The sequence below is a fragment of the Mobula hypostoma genome, chromosome 5, assembly GCF_963921235.1.
Source record: "Mobula hypostoma chromosome 5, sMobHyp1.1, whole genome shotgun sequence".
Classification (NCBI taxonomy): domain Eukaryota; kingdom Metazoa; phylum Chordata; class Chondrichthyes; order Myliobatiformes; family Myliobatidae; genus Mobula; species Mobula hypostoma.
In genome coordinates this window covers 110,079,112-110,100,088 of record NC_086101.1, presented here as the reverse complement: position 1 = coordinate 110,100,088, position 20,977 = coordinate 110,079,112, and the positions used below count along the sequence as shown (strand labels likewise).

Below are 20,977 nucleotides of genomic sequence, written 5' to 3'. Positions count from 1 at the left end.
GGATAGAGGAGGTACGTAATGAAGCTGGGTCTACTCACCCACTGTCAACTGTAGCAACACCAGACAGAGCGAAACGTCCATGGCGTCTCCCCCACCGACACTCCCTCTCTGGACCTGATCGCGTCGGTCGGTGACTCTGACTATGACTCACGACTGCCCTGTCACTGACACTGAATCAATGCTTCTGCTTTCTTCAGTCCCCCGACTCCGCCTCCAGCTCTTGGGCTCCATCACCCCTCGGGACATTTCCCTTGCTCTTGCCCCACCCGCCGCTCTCTACACTTGGGTCGGCTTGTGCGGCCAAAGTGGGGAGTGAGGTGAATTCTCCTGTACTGAGGTTGAGTTGGTGACGGGAGAGTCAGTGAAGCGGGAAAGCAGCACCACAAACGAGTGAGGCGCAGGTTGGAACAGGAGGCGGGAGTTCTGATAAATGTTGTGTCTCCACACGTATTGCATAGTTCAAAAGTTCTGAAGCCCGAAAGAGACACTTTTTGCAAATTATTGGGAGGAAATTGATTGGTTAATTAGTTGATTGGCAGTAGCCAGAAACAGAAGTTAGGAGCCTGCAAACAGCCATTGATTCTTGGCAAACAATCGCTTATCATTAGGATATAAATGTAGAGGTGCCTTTGCGTGAGAGGGAGATAAAATCCAGAATTAAAAAGTCTATTTGATCACCGTGGCAACTAGATTGGGATAAAGAAAACGAAGGACAGCATCTATGTAATTCAGAGGATGGCGGGAATTCAAGTGGGAGGTTGGTATAACAGGACTAAAAAGTTATACTGACATGTTTTTGTATTGGACATGCTATTAAATAGTTTATTTATTGAGTTACAGCTCCGAATGGGCCTTTCCGGCCCTTCGAGAAGCTCCACTCAACAGCCCCCGATTGAACCCTGGCCCAATCACGGGACAATTTACAATGACCAATTAACCCACCAACCTGTCCGTCTGCGGACTGTGGGAGGAAACCGGAACACCGAGAGGGAACCCACGGGGTCAGAGGGTGAACATCCAAACTGATTACAGACACAGACACCAGTATCAAGCATATTCATTCTGTTAGAAACCATTATGGGATGCATATATGGGCCTCTAAATAGTAGCCAAGGTGTGGTGTTGAGATTGGAAGGGGAGATGGAAAGGGCATGTAATAAGGGTGATTTCAGAATTGTAATGGAGAACCTCAATACGCAAGGGGATTTGGAAAATCAATTTGGTGGCGGTTCGCAAGAGAGGGAATTCGTTGAATGTCTTCGAGATGTTTTTTTTTAAACAATTTATGTTCTAGCCTAAATGGGGAAAGGCTTTCTTAGATTGAATGTTGTGTAATAAGCCGGATCAAACAGTCAGTTTAACGTAAAGGATCCCCTTGGAGGCAGCGACGATACCGCAATTTGAGAGGGAAATGCCTAAGTCACGTGTATCAGTATCACAATGGAATAAAGGGAATTACAGAGGCATGAGTGAGCTGCTTTCCCGGGGGGTTGGAGGGGGATACTGGCGGAGCTGACAGCAGAACAGGGGTGGTTGAAGTTTCTGGGAATAGTTCACAAAGCCCAGGATAGATATACCCCACTGAAGAAGTTGTTCCGAAACGGCAGGGCGAGGCACAGTGGGTGGCAAGGGAAGTTAAGGGCTGCATAAAAGCCAAGGAAAAGTTATACATGGTAGAAGTGAGTGGTTAGTTAGATGAATCGGAAGCTTTTAAAACCCAGCAAAGAGCAACTAAAAAAGCATTTTGAAGGGAAGAGATTAACCAAACCTCAATGATTAACCAGTTAGCCAAACCTCAATGGTTGGGAAAGTGTTGGAGTCCATTATTAATGTAGAGGTTTCGGGGTACTTGGAGACCAACGATACAATAAGTCAAAGTCAGCATGATTTCTGCTAAGGGAAATCTTGCTGGTCATATCTGTTAGAATTCTTTGAGGAAGTAACAAACAGGGAAGACGAAGGAGAGGCAGTGGATGTCACTTACTGAGATGTTCATAAGGCATTTGATTAACTGCCTCACAGGAGGTTGCTTAACAAGATAAACTATGGTGCCACAGGAAAGATATTGGCATCAATAGAGAAATGGCTGGCAGGCAGGATGCAGTGAGTGGAGATACAGGAGGCATTTTCTGGTTGGCTGCCAGTGACAAGTGGTGTTCCTCAGAGTTCTGTAATAGGACTGCTACTTTTCAAACTGTTTATCAATGGTTTAGATAGTAAATTCATGGCTTTCTAGAAAAGTTTGTGGATGATATGAAGATAGCTGGAGATGTAGGTAGTGCTGTGAAAACAAAGCAATTGCAGCAGGGCTTGGACAAATTGGAAGAATGGACAAAAAAGTGGCAGATGGAATTTCATGTTGGGAAATGTACCGTAATGCATTTTGGGAAAAGGAATAATATTGCAGACTATTATCTAAATAGAGAGGAAACATCAGTGATATAAATGGACTTAGGAGTCCTCATGCAAGACTTCGAGAAATTTAATTCTGTGGTCAAAAAGACAAAGGCAATGTTGCCGTTTATTTAGAGGGAAATAGAATATAAAACAAGCAGATAATACTGAAGCTTTATAAGACAATTGTTAGGCCTCATTTGGAGTATTGTAAACAGTTTTGGGCCCACTTTCACATAAAGTATGTATTTTCAATGGAGAGAGCCCAGATGAGGTTCACAAAGTTGATTTCATGAAGGAAGGAGTTAACATATGAGGGGGTTTTGACAACTTTGGGCCTGTACTCACTGGAACTTTGAAGAATGCATGGGAATCTCATTGAAACCTACTGAATGTTGAAAGTACTAGATAATGTGAATGTGGAGAGGATGTGCCCTCTAGTGGGGGTATCCAGAACTAGAGGGCACAGCCTTAACATTGAGTGGCAACCTTTTACAACAAATGTGAGGAGGAATTTTTTTCAGCCAAAGAATGGTGAATCTGTGGAATGATCTGCCAAAGACTGTGGTAGAGGCTATGTCCTTGGGTATATTTAAAGCGAAAGTTGATAGATTCCTGATTGGTCAGGGCATCAAGGAATATCTTGAGAGGGCACATGTGTGGGGTTGAATGGGATCTGGATCAGTCAGGATGAAATGGCAGAGTGGACTCAGTGGGCTGAATGGCCTAACTTTGCTCTGATATCTTATGATCGTACAATAGCAGCATCTGTACGAAGTGCACTGATCAGGAATTGGTGCCGTATATGTTGCTTGAATGCAGTTCCTAAGAGGACCAAAGGAAACTTCAAATTGCTAAATTGAAATCCTTGGGACAGAGGAGATTAAGCTGGAAATTTTATTAGGATATGACTCCTATCATATCATGCATATGAGTGTGCATTTTACTTTCTGAAAAGCATTAGACTTCTTGATATTACTTGAGATATTTTGGGGGACATGGTGGATTTCATACTTATACTTCCTGTCTCTTTGTTTTACACTCCTATTCAGCAGGTGGTGGTAATGCACCTTATTTTGCTCTGACACCACCAAACTTCATAAGATGAAGTAAAAGCAGAGGAAGAATGACCATTGTGGGAGTATTGTAGACATTACCAGTACGCTGGAAGTTCAAGAGTTTCGGAGGCAGTGGGTGGTGAATTTGTCATTACTAGGGAGAAGTTTTTTGGGAAACTGAAAGTTCTGAAGTGAGATAAGTCACCTGGACCAGATGATCTTCACCCCAGTGTTCTGAAAGAGGTGGCTGAGGAGATTGCTGAGGCTTAGTAATGATCTTACAAGAATCAATGGACTCTGGCAAGGTTCCACTGGACTGGAAAATTGCAAATATCTCTCCATTCTTCAAGAAGGGAGAAAGACAGAAGAAAGAAAATTATTGGCAAGTTAGTCTGACTTCAGTGATTCGGAAGATGTTGGAGTCAATTATTAAAGTTATGGTTTTAGAGAATGTGACGCCACATGATGTAATAGGACAAAGTTAGCATGGTTCTACTTCAGGGTAAATCTTGCCTGTTTTGATTCTTTGAGAAAACAACAAGCACAATAAACAAGGGAGAATCAATGGATGTTATGTACTTGGATTTTCAGAAAAACTTTCTCAATGTGCCATACATGAGGTTGCTTAGCAATTTAAGAACTGATGGTATTACAGGAAAGATATTAGCATGGATGAAACATTGACCGATGGGCCGAAGGCACATATTGGGAATAAAAGGAGCCTTTTAAGTTGGCTGCCTGGAGATGAATGGCGTTCCACAGGGGTCGGTGTTGGAATGACTTTTTACATTAAACATCAATGATTTGGATGACAGAAATGACGACTTTGTGCCTAAGTTTGTTACAAAAATAGCTGGAGGGACAGGCAACTTTGAGGAAGCAGAGATCCTATGTCATTTTAGACAAACTAGGAGAATGGGCAAAGTAGTGGCTGATAGAATATGGTGTCAGGAAGTGTGAGGTCATGCACTTCGTTCAATGAAATAAAAGCAGATACTATTTTTAGCTGATCAGAAAAGTCAAAGTTCTGAGCAGCAAAGGGACCTGGGAATCCTTGTGCAGGATTCTGTAAAGGCTAATTTGCACATTAATCTGTGGTGAAAAAGGCAAATGCAATGCTAGCATTCTTTTGAGAAAAGAAAAGGAAGGATGTAATATTGAGGATTAATGTTAAAGAACTTTATGTGTGGTGTGTGAACAGATAAAATGAAAAACTGGCTCACAGCCACATCACACACACGTAGCATCAGATAAGCAGCATGCACGAGCAAAACATTTATTGTATATAATTCATTAGAAAGTGAAGTCTATTTCAGTGCAAAGTCACAGTTGGCAAAATGTCACTGAGCTCTGGTGATGAGGGTTGTGCTGGTTGGTTCAGGAAGTAGGTCTTCTTTAACTCAGTGATGTGGGACCTTACGCTTCTGTACCTCCTGTCTGTGAGCAGCTGGCATGCTCTGGGTGCTGGGAGTATTCAATGATGGATGTTGCCTTCTTGAAGCGGCCCCTCCTGTAGTCTTTACCGACGGTGGGGAGGGACGGGCCTGTGATGTACAGAATGACATCGCACGATAGACAGGTGGGGGAGGGGAAGGAGGACGAGCTGGGAGGTGGAAGGTGAAGCAAGGTGGGTGGAAAAGGTAAAGGGCTGGAGAGATAGTAACCTGATGTGAGAGGAGAACGGACCATGGGAGAAGGGGAAGGAGGAGGGGCACAGGGAATTGATTGACAGGTGTGTAGAAGGGGTACGAGGCAACAGTGCGGAATAGAAGCGGGAAAAGGGAGAGAAAAAAATTACCAGTTGGAGAAATCATTCTACCTAGACCATGAAGCTACCTAGACGGAATATAGAACATAGAATAGTACAGCACATTACAGGCCCTTCGGCCCACAATGTTGTGCTGAACCTCAAACCCTGCCTCCCATACAAGCCCCCACCTTAAATTCCTCCATATACCTGTCTAGTAGTCTCTCAAACCTCACTAGTGTATCTGCATCCACCACTGACTCAGGCAATGCATTCCACGCACCAACCACTCTCTGAAAAACCTTCCTCTAATATCCCCCTTGAACTTCCCTTTGCAGGGGAAGGTACTATGGACATGTGGTCGATGGTTAGATTAGCTTATGAGGACACACAGTCCTCTTTTTTATTGTCATTTAGTAATGCATGCATTAAGAAATGATACAATGTTCCTCCAGTGTGATAGCACAGAAACACAAGACAGACCAAGACTGAAAAACTGGCAAAAACCACATAATTATAACATATAGTTACAACAGTGCAAGCAATACCGTAATTTGATAGAAGAACAGACCATGGGCACGGTAAAAAAAGTCTCAAAGTCTCTTGAAAGTCCCAACATCTCACTCAGACGGTAGAAGGAAGAGAACTTTCCCAGCCATGAGCTTCCAGCGCTGCAAACTTACCGATGCAGCATCCTGGAAGCACCCAACCACAGTCCGGCTCTCAGTCCATCCGAAAACTTCGAGCCTCCGACCAGCCCTCCAACACTGAGCACCGAGCACCATCTCTGCTGAGTGCTTCGACCCCAGCCCCGGCCACCAGCAACAGGCAAAGTCGAGGATTTGGGGCCTTCTCTCCGGAGATTCTCGATTGCACAGCAGCAGTGGCAGCGAACCAGGCATCTCAGAAGTTTCTCCAGACATTCCTCCGTGCTTCTCATGTCCGTCTCCATCAAATCAGGATAGTGCACGGCCTCTATTTAATAAATATGATGTCGTTTCACTGGAGAGACCGCGCGCTGCGTCACGCCGCCATCTTCTCCTCTAGGGATCTCCTGCAGGATGTTAGGGTTAAATTTGTCCAAGTGAGGAAGATAAAGAATGGTAGGGTGAAGGAACCATGGGTGACAAGTGAGGTGGAAAATCTAGTCAGGTGGAAGAAGGCAGCATACATGAGGTTTAGGAAGCAAGGATCAGATGGGTCTATTGAGGAATATAGGGAAGCAAGAAAGGAGCTTGAGAAGAGGCTGAGAAGAGCAAGAAGGGGGCATGAGAAGGCCTTGGCCAGTAGGGTAAAGAAAACCCCCAAGGCATTCTTCAATTATGTGAAGAACAAAAGGATGACAGGAGTGAAGGTAGGACCGATTAGAGATAAAGCTGGGAAGATGTGCCTGGAACCTGTGGAAGTGAGCGAGGTCCTCAATGAATACTTCTCTTCGGTATTCACCAATGAGAGGGAACTTGATGAAGGTGAGGACAATATGAGTGAGGTTGATGTTCTGGAGCATGTTGATATTAAGGGAGAGGAGGTGTTGAAGTTACTAAAATACATTGGGACGGATAAGTCCCCGGGCCTGATGGAATATTCCCCAGGCTTCTCCACGAGGCAAGGGAAGAGATTGCTGAGTCTCTGGCTAGCATCTTTATGTCTTCGTTGTCTACGGGAATGGTACCGGAGGATTAGAGGGAGGCAAATGTAGTCCCCTTGTTCAAAAAAGGTAGTAGGGATAGTCTGGGTAATTATAGACCAGTGAGCATTACGTCTGTGGTGGGAAAGCTGTTGGAAAAGATTCTTAGAGATAGGATCTATAGGTATCTAAAGAATCATGTTCTGATCAGGGACAGTCAGCATGGCTTTGTGAAGGGCAGATCGTGTCTAACAACCCTGATAGAGTTCTTTGAGGAAGTGACCAGGACTATAGATGAGGGTAGTGCAGTGGATGTGATCTATATGAATTTTAGTAAGGCATTTGACAAGGTTCAACACAGTAGGCTTATTCAGAAAGTCAGAAGGCATGGGGTCCAGGGAAGTTTGGTCAGGTGGATTCAGAATTGGCTTGCCTGCAGAAGGCAGAGGGTCATGGTGGAGGGAGTACATTCGTATTGGAGGATTGTGACTAGTGGCGTCCCACAAGGATCGGATCTGGGACCTCTACTTTTCGTGATTTTTATTAACGACCTGGATGTGGGGGTAGAAGGGTGGGTTGGCAAGTTTGCAGGCGACACAAAGCTTGGTGGTGTTGTAGATAGCGTAGAGGATTGTCAAAGATTGCAGAGAGACATTGATAGGATGCAGAAGTGGGCTGAGAAGTGGCAGATGGAGTTCAACCGGGAGAAGTGTGAGGTGGTACACTTTAGAAGGACAAACTCCAAGGCAGAGTACAAAGTAAATGGCAGGATACTTGGTAGTGTGGAGGAGCAGAGGGATCTGGGGGGTACACGTCCACAGATCCCTGAAAGTTGCCTCACAGGTGGATAGGGTAGTTAAGAAAGCTTATGGGGTGTTAGCTTTCATAAGTTGAAGGATATAGTTTAAGAGTCGTGAGGTAATGATGCAGCTCTATAAAACTCTGGTTAGGCCACACTTGGAGTACTGTGTCCAGTTCTAGTCACCTCGCTTTAGGAAGGATGTGGAAGCATTGGAAAGGGTACAGAGGAGATTTACCAGGATGCTGCCTGGTTTAGAGAGTATGCATTATGATCAGAGATTAAGGGAGCTAAGGCTTTACACTTTGGAGAGAAGGAGGATGAGAGGAGACATGATAGAGGTATACAAGATATTAAGAGGAATAGATAGAGTGGATAGCCAGCACCTCTTCCCCAGGGCACCACTGCTCAATATAAGAGGACATGGCTTTAAGGTAAGGGGTGGGAAGTTCAAGGAGGATATTAGAGGAAGGTTTTTTACCTAGAAAGTAGTTGGTGCATGGAATACACTGCCTGAGTCAGTGGTGGAGACAGATACACTAGTGAAATTTAAGAGACTACTAGACAGGTATATAGAGGAATTTAAGGCAGGAGGTTATATGGGAGGCAGGATTTGAGGGTTGGCACAACAATGTGGGCCGAAGGGCCTGTACTGTGCTGTACTATTCTATGTTCTAATTAAAATGGTTAAACACAGATGGAGAGCAGTTGCTGGTGAAAATGGTCAGCAAATTCACCCCCGGTCTCACCACGATTTGGTGCGGTTGCATCGAATAGAAGAGCCCAGCAGATTTGCAGGTGAAGTGAGGCCTCAACTGTAAGGACTACTTGGGGCCCTGACTCAAGGTTAGAAAGGAAGTTGAATTGGCAGATGAAGCACTTCTTTCACTTGCGGGATATGAGCCAGAAGGGCAGGAGCGAGAGTAATAGGGATGGTGGAATAAACAGGAAATTATGGAAGGAGCGAGCCCTGCGAAGCGTGGACGGTGAGGGTGAGGAGATAAAGATCCGTATGGCGGCGGGATGCCATTGAAGATGGTGAACTTTGTGTTGGATGTGCAGGCAAATGTGGTGATAATTGAGGACATGTGGAATGCTATCCAAGCTAAAACTACTGGAAGATGGTGTAAGTGTGGATATATGGGAAATCGAGGAGATGTGGGTGTTGGAAACATCAACTCAAACCCAGTTTGAGAAAGAAGACATCTCTGGTGTCCTGCAAGGGAAATCCTCATCCTGGGAACAGTGTGGTGGATGAAGTGCAGATGGTATAGACGAAGGAACTGAGGAAAGGGAATTGCACTTTTACATGAGACCAGGTGGTGAGAGGTATACTCCAAACTAGCGGCATGAACATCGATTCCTCCTTCCAATATTTTCCCTCTATTCCTCACTCTGGCCTCTTACCCCTTCTCCTAAGTAGTCCAATCAACTCCCTCTGGTGCACCCCTTCTTCACTATCCCTCATGGTCTACACTCCACTCCTATATCAGATTCCTTGTTCTCCAGCCCTATAAGTTCCGCACCCTCCTGACCTCAACTATCACCTTCCAACTAGTTCTCTTTCCCATCCCCCACCTTTTCATTCTGGCAACAACCCCCTCCTTCTCAGTGCAGAAGAAGGGTTTCAGCCTGAAATTGTAACTGTATATTCATTTCGATTGATGCATCTTGACCTGCAGAGCTCCTCCAACATTCTGTGCATGTTCTTTTGGATTTCCAGCAACTTTCAATGCCCTGTGTTTATGGCATTGCACTATTAATATATTCAGCAACAAAACTAAAGAAGAAACAGTTCAAAATAAATGCCAACACCATTAAACAGTATTGGCTATTCAAGCTATGAAAATATCCCACGTATTTGGAAACTAGTTCTGGGTTTTTTTTTTACACGGATAACAATGAGATGTTGCATAGAAACTGTACATACTTGGAAGAGATACGATCACAGGGATGCTAAGATTGGCCTCTGTCCCTATCGCTTCTATCTCTGTCACTGTGACGTGACCTCACTTGGCATTGTTGAGTGATCTCCATTTCACCCGGTGCCCAGACCAGGGTTACACATTCTGTCCCGAAACTATCTGGGAGAATTCATTCTCAGAGCTGGGTCTCCTGGACTGTCTCCTTGTTCACTCTCTGTGTGTTGGCATCTGGAAACAGGCGGATGGATTCTTAATTGTGAACTCAATCGGCAGAGATGGTGCGACTGGTAGTCAGGACATCTGCTTATCCAAGCAGGTGACAGCAGAATAGTACTGTGAAAAATTCTTAGGCTCATACATGCACTGCAGCGAGGGCGCCTGAGACTTTTGCATAGTACTGTGTTTGTCAACATGGAGCAGAGTGGGAGTTTGTAAATCTACGGGCAGCGAAGGATGTATGGAATATTGAGAGTGGAGCGTTGTAGGAGGGACATAGTATAGGTGGCAGAGAAGGAGTGCTGGGGTAGCACTGGTGCAGACACACCCAGCCCTGAGACACCAGGCAAGGTCCAGTCTGATTCCAGACAATTGCTTTATTGGTCATTGTGGAATGTCTCTCTGCTGCTTCCAGCTCTTTCCCCTCTGCGTTCCCCTTTTCCCAACAATAATTCCCCTCTCCCTGCCACCTTCTCACTCTTGGTCCACATTAGAAACCCATAGTAGAATCAGGCATATCATCACTCACTTATATCAGGAAATGTGTTTTATTTTTTGGCACAGTAGAGTATAATTCATTAAATTACTACAGCACTGTGCAAAAGCCTCAGGCACAATATTGTGCACCGAGTGCTGATGAGCAGACGGACGTGGTGAGCAATGGTCTGTACCCATCTCTGTGGTGCTGGGAATATGCTGCTGAGCAGCACCCCAGAGAACACAGAGCGGAGTGATTGACTGGAGTACTGTGCAGACGTGACAGGAGAGTTCCTGCACAGGTCTGACAAAGCTTTTCGATGGGAAACCCAGTCTCTATAAAGGAGAGGTTCCACCTAGCCAAGCAGTCATCGTGGGAGCAGTGAGTCAGAGTTGAAGGCTTTGGCCCAAACAAAGCTTAGGCAAGAACAGGTGGAGTCAAGGTAACTTCATTCCTTATTCCTTATTCAATTCTAGAGAGGATGTACATCTACAGAGCCGGTGTACTGTTCTCATAATCAGATGTGGTATTTCCAGGAGACTCCCTGTCTTCCCAATGGCCACATCTGCGCAGGTGCATCGAGATGCAGCTCCTTAGACACAGTGTTGGGGATCTGGAGCTACAGCTCAATAACCTTCGGCTTGTTGGGGAAAGTGAAGCAGTGAAACACAGAAGCTACAGGGATGTAGTCACCACTTTGAGTACCCCATTTTGAATACTGTTGGGGGAGGGAGGGAATGACCTAGCTGGGGGGAAACAACCACGGCCGTGCCTCTGGCACTGAGTTGGGCCCTGTGACTCAGAAGGGTAGGGAACTGAAGAGGCTGGCAGCAGTAACAAGGGACTCTATAGTCAGGGGGACAGATAGATGATTCCGTGGACGCAAAAAGGAAACACAGATACAGTAGTAATTTTCCTCCCAGGTGCCAGGGTCTGAGATGTTTCTGGATGTGCCCACAATAACATGAAAAGGGTTGTGGGGTGAGCAGCCAGAAGTAGTGGTACATATTGGTACAGACAACATGGGAAGAGAAAGCGAGGATATTCTGATAAAAGTTAGGAAGGAAGCTGGGAAGCAGGAGCTCAAGGGTAGTAATCTCTGGATTGCTACCTGTGCCACCGACAGTGAGGATAGGAATAGAATGAGGTGGCAGACAAATACAGGATTGAATTCGAGCAGGAGCAGGGGTTTAGATTTCTGGACAATGGGGACCTCTTCTGGGGCAGGTGGGACCTGTACAACAGGGACATGTTGAACTTGAATCGAAGGGGGGCAATTATTCTGGCAAGACTGACAAGAGCTGTTGAGAGCAGTTTACACTAATATGGCAGGATGATGGCCACCAGGATGATAGAGCTGAGGTTGAGCCAGCAGGTTTACAAGTAGATGATGGGTGTAAGTTAAATGTAAGGAAGGACAAGCCAATGATTGACTACAAACGCAGACAGAGCGAGGAGTTAAATTGTACCCAGAGGCAAAGTTCAAAAGGGTGAAGAATGCAGGACTGAAGCTGTTGTATTTAAATGCCCATCGCATTCAGAATAAGGTGCAGGAACTCGTGGCACAATTGAGAATGGTCAGTTTGACATTGTGGACATAACTAAGTCGTGGCTGAAAGAAGGCCATAGCTGGGAGCTTAACATCCAGGGATATACTTTATATCGAAAGGCATAAAGGCATAGAAAGGCAGGAAGGCATAGGCAGTGGTGTGGCTCTGTTGGGAAGATATAGATTTACATCTTTAGAAAGAGATGACATAGGGTCAGAGAATGTTGAATCCTTGTGGGTGGAGTTAAGAAATCGCAAGGGTATAAAAACCATTATGGCAATCATATATAGGCCTCCAAATAATGGCCAGGATGTGGGGTTGAGATTGCAAAGGGAGTGGGAAAAGGCATGTAATAAGCATAATGATACAATTGTAATGGGGGACTTCAATCTGCAAGTGGATTGGAAAAATCAGAATGGTGTTTGGATCACAAGATAGGGAATGTGTTCAATGCCTACGAGGTGGCTTTTTAGAGCAGCTTATCCTTGAGCTTACTCGGTGAAAGGCTATCTTAAATTGGGTGTTGTGTATTAACCCAGATGTTATTAAGCAGCTTAACGTAAAAGAATCTAAGGAGGCAGTGATCATAATATTTTTGAATTCAGTTTCACTGGGAGAAGCATAACACATGTACCAGTATCGCAATGGAATAATGGGAATCACAGAGGAATGAGAGAGGAGATTGCCCAGCTGAATTGGGGGAGGATACTGGCGGGGCACACAGCAGAGCGGAGATGGCGGAAGTTTCTGGGAATATTTCAGAAGGCGCAGGATAGTTATATCCCGCAGACGTTCTCACATGGCAGGGGTAGTCAACCTTGGCTGACGAAGAAACTTAAAAACAGCATAAAAGCCAAAGAAAGGACATACAAGCTTGCAGAAGTGAGTGGAAATTTGGGCAATTGGGAAGCTTTTAAAATTCAACAAAAGTCAAAGCTATAAGAAGGGAAAAGATTAAATATGAGGGCAGAGTATCAAATCATATAAAGCAGGATACCAAAAGTTTTTTCAGTTATATAAAGACTGAAAGGGAGGTTAGCATTGATATTGGACCACTCAAAGATGATGCTGGTGAGGTAGCAACGGGGGACAAAGAAATGGCAAATGAACTAAATGGGTACTCTGCATCAGTTTTCACTGTGGAAGATACTAGCAGAGTGCCGGAAGTCCGTGACTGTCAGACAGCAGGAGTGAGTGCTATTGCTATTGCAAAGGAAAAAGTGCTAAGAAAACTCAAAGGTGTTAAGGTGGGCAAGTCACCTGGGCCAGATGGACGACATTCCAGAGTACTGAGAGTGGATGCATTGGTCGTGATCTTTCAAGAATCAACTTGATTTCTGCATGGTCCTGGAAGACTGGAAAATTGCAAATGTCTCTACATTCTTTAAGAAGGGAGGATGACAAAAGAGAGGAAATGATAGGGCAGTTAGCCAAACCTTAGTGGTTGGGAAAGTGTTGGAGTACATTACTAATCTATTAGTGTGCTTTGAGGAAGTACTGACATGGATAGAGGAATGGCTGACAGGCAGGAGGCAGCAACCGGACAAAAAAGGCCTTTTCTGCTTGGCTGCCAGAGACACATGGTGCTCCTCAAGGGTCAGTTTTGGGACCGATACTTTTCAAATTATTTGTGAATGATTTAGATAATGGAATTGATGGCTTTGTGGCACAGTTTGCAGATGATACAAAGATAGCTGGAGAAATGGGTAGTGCTGAGGAAGCAATGTAATTGCAGCAGGACATAGACAAATTGGAACAGTGAGCAAAAAAAGTGGCAGATGAAATACAATGTTGGGAAATGTATGCTAGTGCTTTTTAGTAAAAGGAACAATAGTGCGTTCTATTCTTTAAATAGAGAGAAAATTCAAGCAACAGAGGTGCAAATGGACCTTGGAGTCCTCATGCAGGACACCCAGAAGGTTAATTCTCTGGGTAAGAAGGCAAGTGCAATGTTGGCATTTATTTCAAGCAGATAATGGTGAGGCTTTAGAAGGCACTAGTCAGGCCGCACTTGGACTACTGTCAACAGTTTTGGGCTCCATATCTCAGAAAGGATGTGTTGTCAATGGTAAGAATCCAGAGGAGGTTCATGGGGATAATTGTGGAAATGAAGGGGTTAACATATGAGGAGCGTTTGGCAGCTTTGGGACGATACTCGCTGCGATTTAGAAGAATTCATAGGGATCTCATTGAAACCTACAGAATGTTCCAAGGACTAGACAGGGCGCATATGGAGAGGATGTTTCCTATGGTGCCTGTATCCAGAACTAGAGGGCACAACCTCAAAACTGAGGGTCGACCCTTTAGAAAAGAGGTAAGGAGGAATTTTTTTAGCTGAGAGTAGTAAATCTATGGAATGCTCTGCCACAGACTGAAGGAGAGGTCAAGTCTGTGGGCATATTTCAGGCAGAAGGCGATCATTTCCTAATCAGTCAGAGCATCAAAGTATATGGCAAGAAGGTGGGTGGGTTGGTGGGATCCGGGATCAGCCATGATGGAATAGCAGAGCAGAATCTATGGGCTGAAAAGCCTCATTCTGCTCCTGTGTTTTATGGTCTTATGGACACTTAGCAGCTATCATATTAGCTGTAGCTGTGCACCTGCTGGCTAATGCAAATGTTTAATCAACCAGATATATGGCACAAACTCAATGCAAAAAAACCATGTAATTATATGGAGGTGTATGGAGGAATTTAAGGTAGGGGGTTATATGGGAGGCAGTGTTTGAGGGTCGGCACAACATTGTGGGCAGAAGGGCCTGGACTGTGCTGTACTATTGTATGTTCTATGTTCTATGGTCGAGGTTCAGATGTTCAAACCAAATCTCTGAATGGGGAAGAAATGTGATTGAACTTACTTGGACATTAGACTGAGTATCTCTGAAACAGTTGATCTCCTGTGAATTACATGCACAACAGTCTCTAGGCTTTACAGAGAATAGTGTGAATAATACATGTCAAATTGTGAGTAGATGTTCTGTGGGTGGAAGCACCTGGTTAATGTGAGGGATGAGAGGAGAATGAGCAGTCTGGTTCAAGGTGACAGTGAATGAAATGTGGACACATTCCAACAGTGGAGTGCAGAAGAGCATCACTGAATGCACAACACACCTAATCTTGAAGTGGATGGGCAGGACGAGCTGTTTCAAATGGTAATTTGTTTAACTATATACACCTGTATGGATATGTGATGATTAATGTGAAATTGAACGTGGAGACAACACTGGGTTCCACTTTTGCACGAAGTAGAGTGGCCACTGAGTAAAGAGCAGGATTTCACAGGAAAAGGCCCTTCGGCCCATGATTTTGTACTGATCCAATAAAACTAGTAATGGCACAGTTAACTAACCTGGCTACATAAAGATATCTCCACTCCCTTCATGTCCCTGGGAGGAGGTGGTAATTTAAAACTGCTGCAAAAGTTGGTGCATCTCTGGAATTCTTTGCAAAATCTTCTGGAGCATTTCAGATCGGAAGGGGTTGGACTTTCCAACACTTCGATATTGAGGCTCCTTGCAAATGGCAGGGAAAGTGAGATGAGGCCTGGGGTACATCTGCTGAAGTTTCACTAAAAGCTGAGGCTTATTTGAGGGGCCGAGTAGCCTAATCCTGCTCCTGTTTTCCGAAGGGGACCTGAGAGGGATGGATGGGCTCGGCATGCTGAGAATCACCGTGGTAGAGTTTTCAGTGGAGGAGGATGGGGTGTTACAAAGTCTGGAACCATCATTCAGAGCCCCAGATTGTGTTTGACTGTGGACGGTACATAAACAGTACACCAAGTCAAACGGGAAGCTCATGTGATTCATTCCGTCGGACAGGGATCAGCAAGGACAGAGAATGCAGGTTACCTGTAACTGGGCTCCTCTTGGTCAGGTAAATGCCCGTGGTGCACGCCATTGCCAGCGGTACTAGAACCAGCACTGCCCGGATCATCAGGATGGAGCCGTGGCTCAGGTTCTGCATCTCCTGAGTTACTGTGGTCACTGTGGGGTCAATGAACCTCCTGTGAGTTGTGATCCAGAGCAGTGACTGAGACACAGGAGGAGAGGGTGGAGAGAGCAACCGGTTGTGAAGGACAGGGGTAACACATGGGATCAAGTTTGGAGATTGTGACCCAATGCTACAGGAGAGGGGAGAGTCAGGGGTACTGGGGGTGGGGGCGGAATCTGAATAATCCTGAGGTGTTTCCAACTCTGGAGAGTTGTGATTGTGATTCAGCACAGACACAATGTCCCAAGCACAAGGGTGTTCCACACCCTGAGGAGAAGGGGACTGACAGACTGGAATGAAATCAATGTGTCAAACCTTAGGAAGCATCCCAGGTCTTGGAGAGAGGGGACATGAATTTTATAAGGCCAAATGTGATTAGAAGAAGAAAAATCAAGGTCCATTATAGTCCAAATTGACATAGAGTTGGTCTGTTAAAGTAATGGTTAGTTTTGTGTTGGATATCTCAAGAAGCAGATGTCTGAAGGGATACAGCTATTCTTGAACCTGGTGGTGTGGGACTTCACTCCTCTATACCTCCCTCCCCGTGGCAGCTGCCTGAAAATGATATTAAGCAGTTGATTAGATCATTCATCATGGACGTTGCTCGCTGATCAGTAAGTTCACAGAGAAGAGCAGATTCATTAAAAGTGCTGTACAGGTCGATAGGGTGGTTAAGAAAGCATATGGTTGGTAGGCCGTCAAAGGTGAAGGGGAAAGAGTTCAAGAGCCGTGGAATTATGTTGCCACACTATAAGTTCTTGATTAGATCACATTCGGAATATCACATTCAGTTCCGGTTACCTCAGTACTGGAAGGATGTGGAGGCATTAGAAAGGGCACAGAGGAGATTTAGAGGGATGGTACCTGTACGAGAGAGCCTTTCCAATGAAGAGAGGTTGAGCGAGCTCATGCTTTTCTCTTTGGAGCAGTGCAGGATGAGAGGTGACTTAATAGAAAGTCACAAGATGATAAGAGACCTGTATTCAGTGGGCAGACAGTGACATTCCCAGGGGTGCAATCCTGAATCAAAGGTGGTGTACTTGTAAAGTGACTGGAGGGAGGTATGGGGGGGGGTGGATTTTATAGGTAAGTTTGTATTTACACAGACCGTTGTGGGTGCATGAAACAGCCTGTCAGTGGTGGCGGTAGAGCCACATACGTTAGAGACATTTGACAAACTCATAGATAGGGTGATAGGATGATAGAAAAATGGAGAACTATGTAGGAGGGCTGGGTTAAATTGATTTTAGAATAGGACAAAATGCCGACACAACTTATGAATTGAAGGGTCTGTACTGTGCTGTAATGTTCTATGTTCTACTCTGCAAAATCAATGATATTATGGACAGTGTGGAGGGTAAACTTGTCAATACTAAAACTCATTGTGTTGGTGAAATGAGCTGAGATATCACCCAGGTTATTTATTCCAGAGAAGTTTGAGCTAAAAGTCATTCTGAAGATTAATGAGACCTGGACATGGAATACTGAGGAAGAGAGTGGAGGGGGTGTTCTCACTACAGAAAGTGTGAAGAATGTCCACAGGATATCATCTGGGACAGAGTGCTTCAGTAATAAGGAGAGACTAGGTCTGTATTCCCTGCAATGGACGTGGTCGTCCAGGAATATGACTGAGTTGTACATACACATGAGTGTATTGACAGGGTGGACTAAACGTAATATTTGGTAAAACATCTAGGTGAAGGATAAGGGATATCGAGGGGGTCTGAGAAGGAAGTTTCACACAGAGAGCGGTGAGTATTTGGAACCCACTGCCAGAGAGGGAGGGGCGGAGCAGTCACTGATATCCTTTCGGAATTATCTACACCAATACCTGAACTATCTGGGGACAGGTGAGGGACGAACCCCCGGAGGTGAGCTTGATGCGGATGGTAGTCAATCGGTCAGTATGGATGTGATGGACTGAGTGGTCTGACCTTCTGCAGGATGAGAATGTGAAGACATGAAGCTGGGTTGATGCACAGGGATTATTTGAAAGAATCTTCAGACAAGAGCAGAGGTCAGGGTAAGGATTCAGGACTCACCTCTCACTGACAGAAACGTTCCTGAGCTGCTTTGCCATCCAACCAGCTGACCATGATCTTCCAAAATTGTCACACCACAGAAATAGAAATTGGAGTCATTTCCATTCAGCCGATGTAAGCGGATGGAGCCCGTCTTGTTTCGCAATGGGGAGCCCAGGAACTCGATCCGGCCTCGGTATTCCCCGAGTGCGTTGTTTCGTGAAGAATCGAATATCTCTGTACCATGAAAGCCACCCACTCTCCAAGTGATATGAATGTCTCTGGGTGTATAAGTGTCCGGGTAAGTGAAGGAACAGGGGAGAATGACGGACCCATTCTCTGCAGCCTCCTGGTACCCCAGCTGCTTCACCCAGCGCTCACGGCTACCGGTCCGTGCTGAGGGAAAAGGGAGCAAACGATCATTCGGGAACCTCCTATCACATTTCATCCGGCAGAAAACCATCCCATAATAGTCTCAGCAACAGATTAGTCCCTGCGCTCTGATTCATAAACTAGACCAATCCAGACTAAATCGTCCATTCTCCAAGCCTGTGACCACCAACTGGTGATTAGGCAAATCAGGCATCGAACCCTGAGCCCCTAGATTACATGTCAGCATCAAACTCACTTCCGTGGACCTGCCATTCTCAACAAATACCGTTTAAACTCTTGCATTAGATCACAACGTGTAACCCATAGATATGAATTTGTTATTCGATATATAATCCGGAAGATCCAACAATAGATCCCAGCCTGTAACTCCCTCTGGACATATATTTCTGAATATAAACCCCCTGAACCCGCGATTCCAGTCCAGTCTGCAACTGACGGGAATCTGTGTATCGCTAGGTAAACAATTTGAACACCATATTAGATTAGATTCTAGTCCGCATCGAACCCATGGTTAGTTGCTATTCTCTATATTAAACTCCCAAATTGTTTACAGAGATCACAGCGTCTAACTCACATCTGGGAATCTGTATTTCACAACATAAATTCAATGAACCCCTGGATAAGATTCCACTCACTACTAACTCTCTGGGGTCTCTTGCATAGAAACACCCGAACCCCTGGATTAGATCCCCGCCTGCATCTCACAGCTATGTATCACTTAATCGATATATAAACCCACGGAGCGCCGAAGTTACATCCACTTCAGTAGTTGAATCCCGGGGGTCTGTTATCCAACATAATTACATTATGCTCGACCCGACTCCCCTCTCATCACGGACTGTCAGGAATCGCTATGTGTGTGTTCGTGCCTGTGTGTGTCTGTGAGACTCCCGCAGTTTCATCTGCTTCGTCTGCCTGTCTAATTCCTTATTCGGCACAGAGACATGTAAACTCCGTAAACCCGTAGCTTCCTCCATTTACCACTCGTTGTTCCCTCACCTGCAACACCCCAACCCCAGACAACACCTCCAGCCGCAACAACTCTGAGACAGAGGAAGGGGTTCTCACCTTGAACCGACAGGACGGTCCCAGGACCTGTGTACTCTTCCCCCAAGATCACCACACTGCAGAAGTACATGTTGCTGTCCTCTTCTCTGACCCGGAGTAAGCGGATGGAGCCCGTCTTGTCTCTAAATGGCGAACCCAGGAACTTGATCCGGCCTCTGAAATCTTTGAGCGTGTAGTTATCTAGATATCTGAATATATCTGCCGTGTAGTAATTGCGAACTCTCCATCTGATGTCAATGTCTCGGAGTGAGGAGATTTCCGGGTGGGTAAAGGTGCAGGTGAGAGTGACGGGCTCGTTCACTACAGCCTCGATGTATTTCGGCTGCTCCACCCGGAAGCCACTTCCGCTGCTCCATGCTGAGGGAGAGGGAGGGAGCAAATGGTCATTTGGGAACCTCCACCCACATCTCACCCGGCGGATAATCAGCCCGTAATTCTCTCAGCGCCAGGCAAGTCCCTGCCCTCTGATTGACAGACCGAACTCCAGAACAATTCTTTCTCCTCTCAAACCCGTTAAATCCAAATTGCAACAGACCCGCATTACCAACCACCAGCACCCTGACCCGGCGTGGAGAACTTCACACACTGAATCTGTGAACTCACTCTCCCACCTGCACGCTCACTTCAAGATCTCTTTACAAATCTAGTTGTCAGTATAAATATTGTTTGCAGAATTTGACTTCCTTTGCGCATTGGTTGCCAGTCTTTGCTTATGTGCAGATTCTATTGTATTACATTATTTTCCTGAAATATCTGCAAGAAAATGATTCTGAAATATCGTGGCATTTGCCTACATCGATAACAAATTTTACCTTTACCTTTCACACTCCGAGCCTATGACCACCAATGGGGAATCAGGCAACACAGGTATAAACTCCTGAAATGCAGGGATTAGATTCCAGCCTGTATCAAACGCTTCCGGATCTGTTATTGACTGTATAAATACCTCGAATCCTCTCAAAACTGTGTGTGTGTTGAGAGTGAGAGAGTGAAGATTGCAGCCTGTACCTTCAGAATCTGCGATTCACGTACAAACACCTTCAATCCTTTTATTGGATTCCAACCTGTAACAATCCCCGGGAATCTGTTACTGACGGAGTGAAAGCCTAAAACGCAGATCTCGCCCTACCGCCCTTCGAGCTCTCTCTGCCCGATCTGTCCCTGTCCTCTCTCCGATCAGCTGCACAAGCCGCATCAAATGGTCTCGCTCGAAAAACCCATTCACTTCAGCAACCCCCCAACTTTAACCCCGACTTTAGCAACAGGCCTTTCCCAGATCTCCTGTTCCCTATTTCTACTCTTCTTACCCGTTAGCGGGTAGGAAGCACTGCGAGTTGTTCCTAATCTCCACTGAGGGTGCTATTCAAATACAGGCATTTGTTCCTCCAACCCGGGACGGCTTCACACGAGCTTCCTCTCTGAAGTGGAGAGCTGGGACTGGAGGGGGACCTCCATAAACAATGCCGAGTATTCTAGGAGGGGTTGGCTGATGGGGGGGGGTGGGTGAGGAATGGGGATAGAGGTGGTACGTAATGAAGCTGGGTCTACTCACCCACTGTCAACTGTAGCAACACCAGACAGAGCGAAACGTCCATGGCGTCTCCCCCACCGACACTCCCTCTCTGGACCTGATCGCGTCGGTCGGTGACTCTGACTATGACTCACGACTGCCCTGTCACTGACACTGAATCAATGCTTCTGCTTTCTTCAGT

General features: G+C 45.6%; 2 protein-coding genes across 6 annotated transcripts in view; both read right to left on the bottom strand.

The window, feature by feature from the left end:
- LOC134346255 (uncharacterized) overlaps window positions 1-135 on the bottom strand; it is a 62,074-nt gene extending 61,939 nt beyond the window's left edge. For all 4 annotated transcript variants that reach the window (XM_063047589.1, XM_063047592.1, XM_063047590.1 and 1 more), the window contains exon 1: window positions 39-135. In XM_063047589.1, coding sequence (XP_062903659.1) covers window positions 39-81 — 43 coding nt within the window. In that variant the 5' untranslated portion in view covers window positions 82-135. The remainder of the gene's footprint in view (window positions 1-38) is intronic.
- A 5,370-nt stretch (window positions 136-5,505) lies between these two features.
- On the bottom strand, window positions 5,506-20,898 carry LOC134346254 (paired immunoglobulin-like type 2 receptor beta). 2 transcript variants are annotated; one of them, XM_063047586.1, is made up of 5 exons: window positions 20,818-20,898; window positions 19,266-19,622; window positions 17,826-18,200; window positions 15,642-15,776; window positions 5,506-6,253 (listed from the first exon to the last, which is right to left on the bottom strand). In XM_063047586.1, exons 1-5 carry the CDS (start codon window positions 20,858-20,860, stop codon window positions 6,243-6,245), a joined length of 921 nt encoding a protein of 306 aa, XP_062903656.1. In that variant the 5' UTR covers window positions 20,861-20,898; the 3' UTR covers window positions 5,506-6,242. The 2 variants fall into 2 exon arrangements, with proteins under 2 accessions (XP_062903656.1, XP_062903657.1); XM_063047587.1 differs by lacking the exon at window positions 15,642-15,776.
- Window positions 20,899-20,977: the final 79 nt, after the last annotated feature.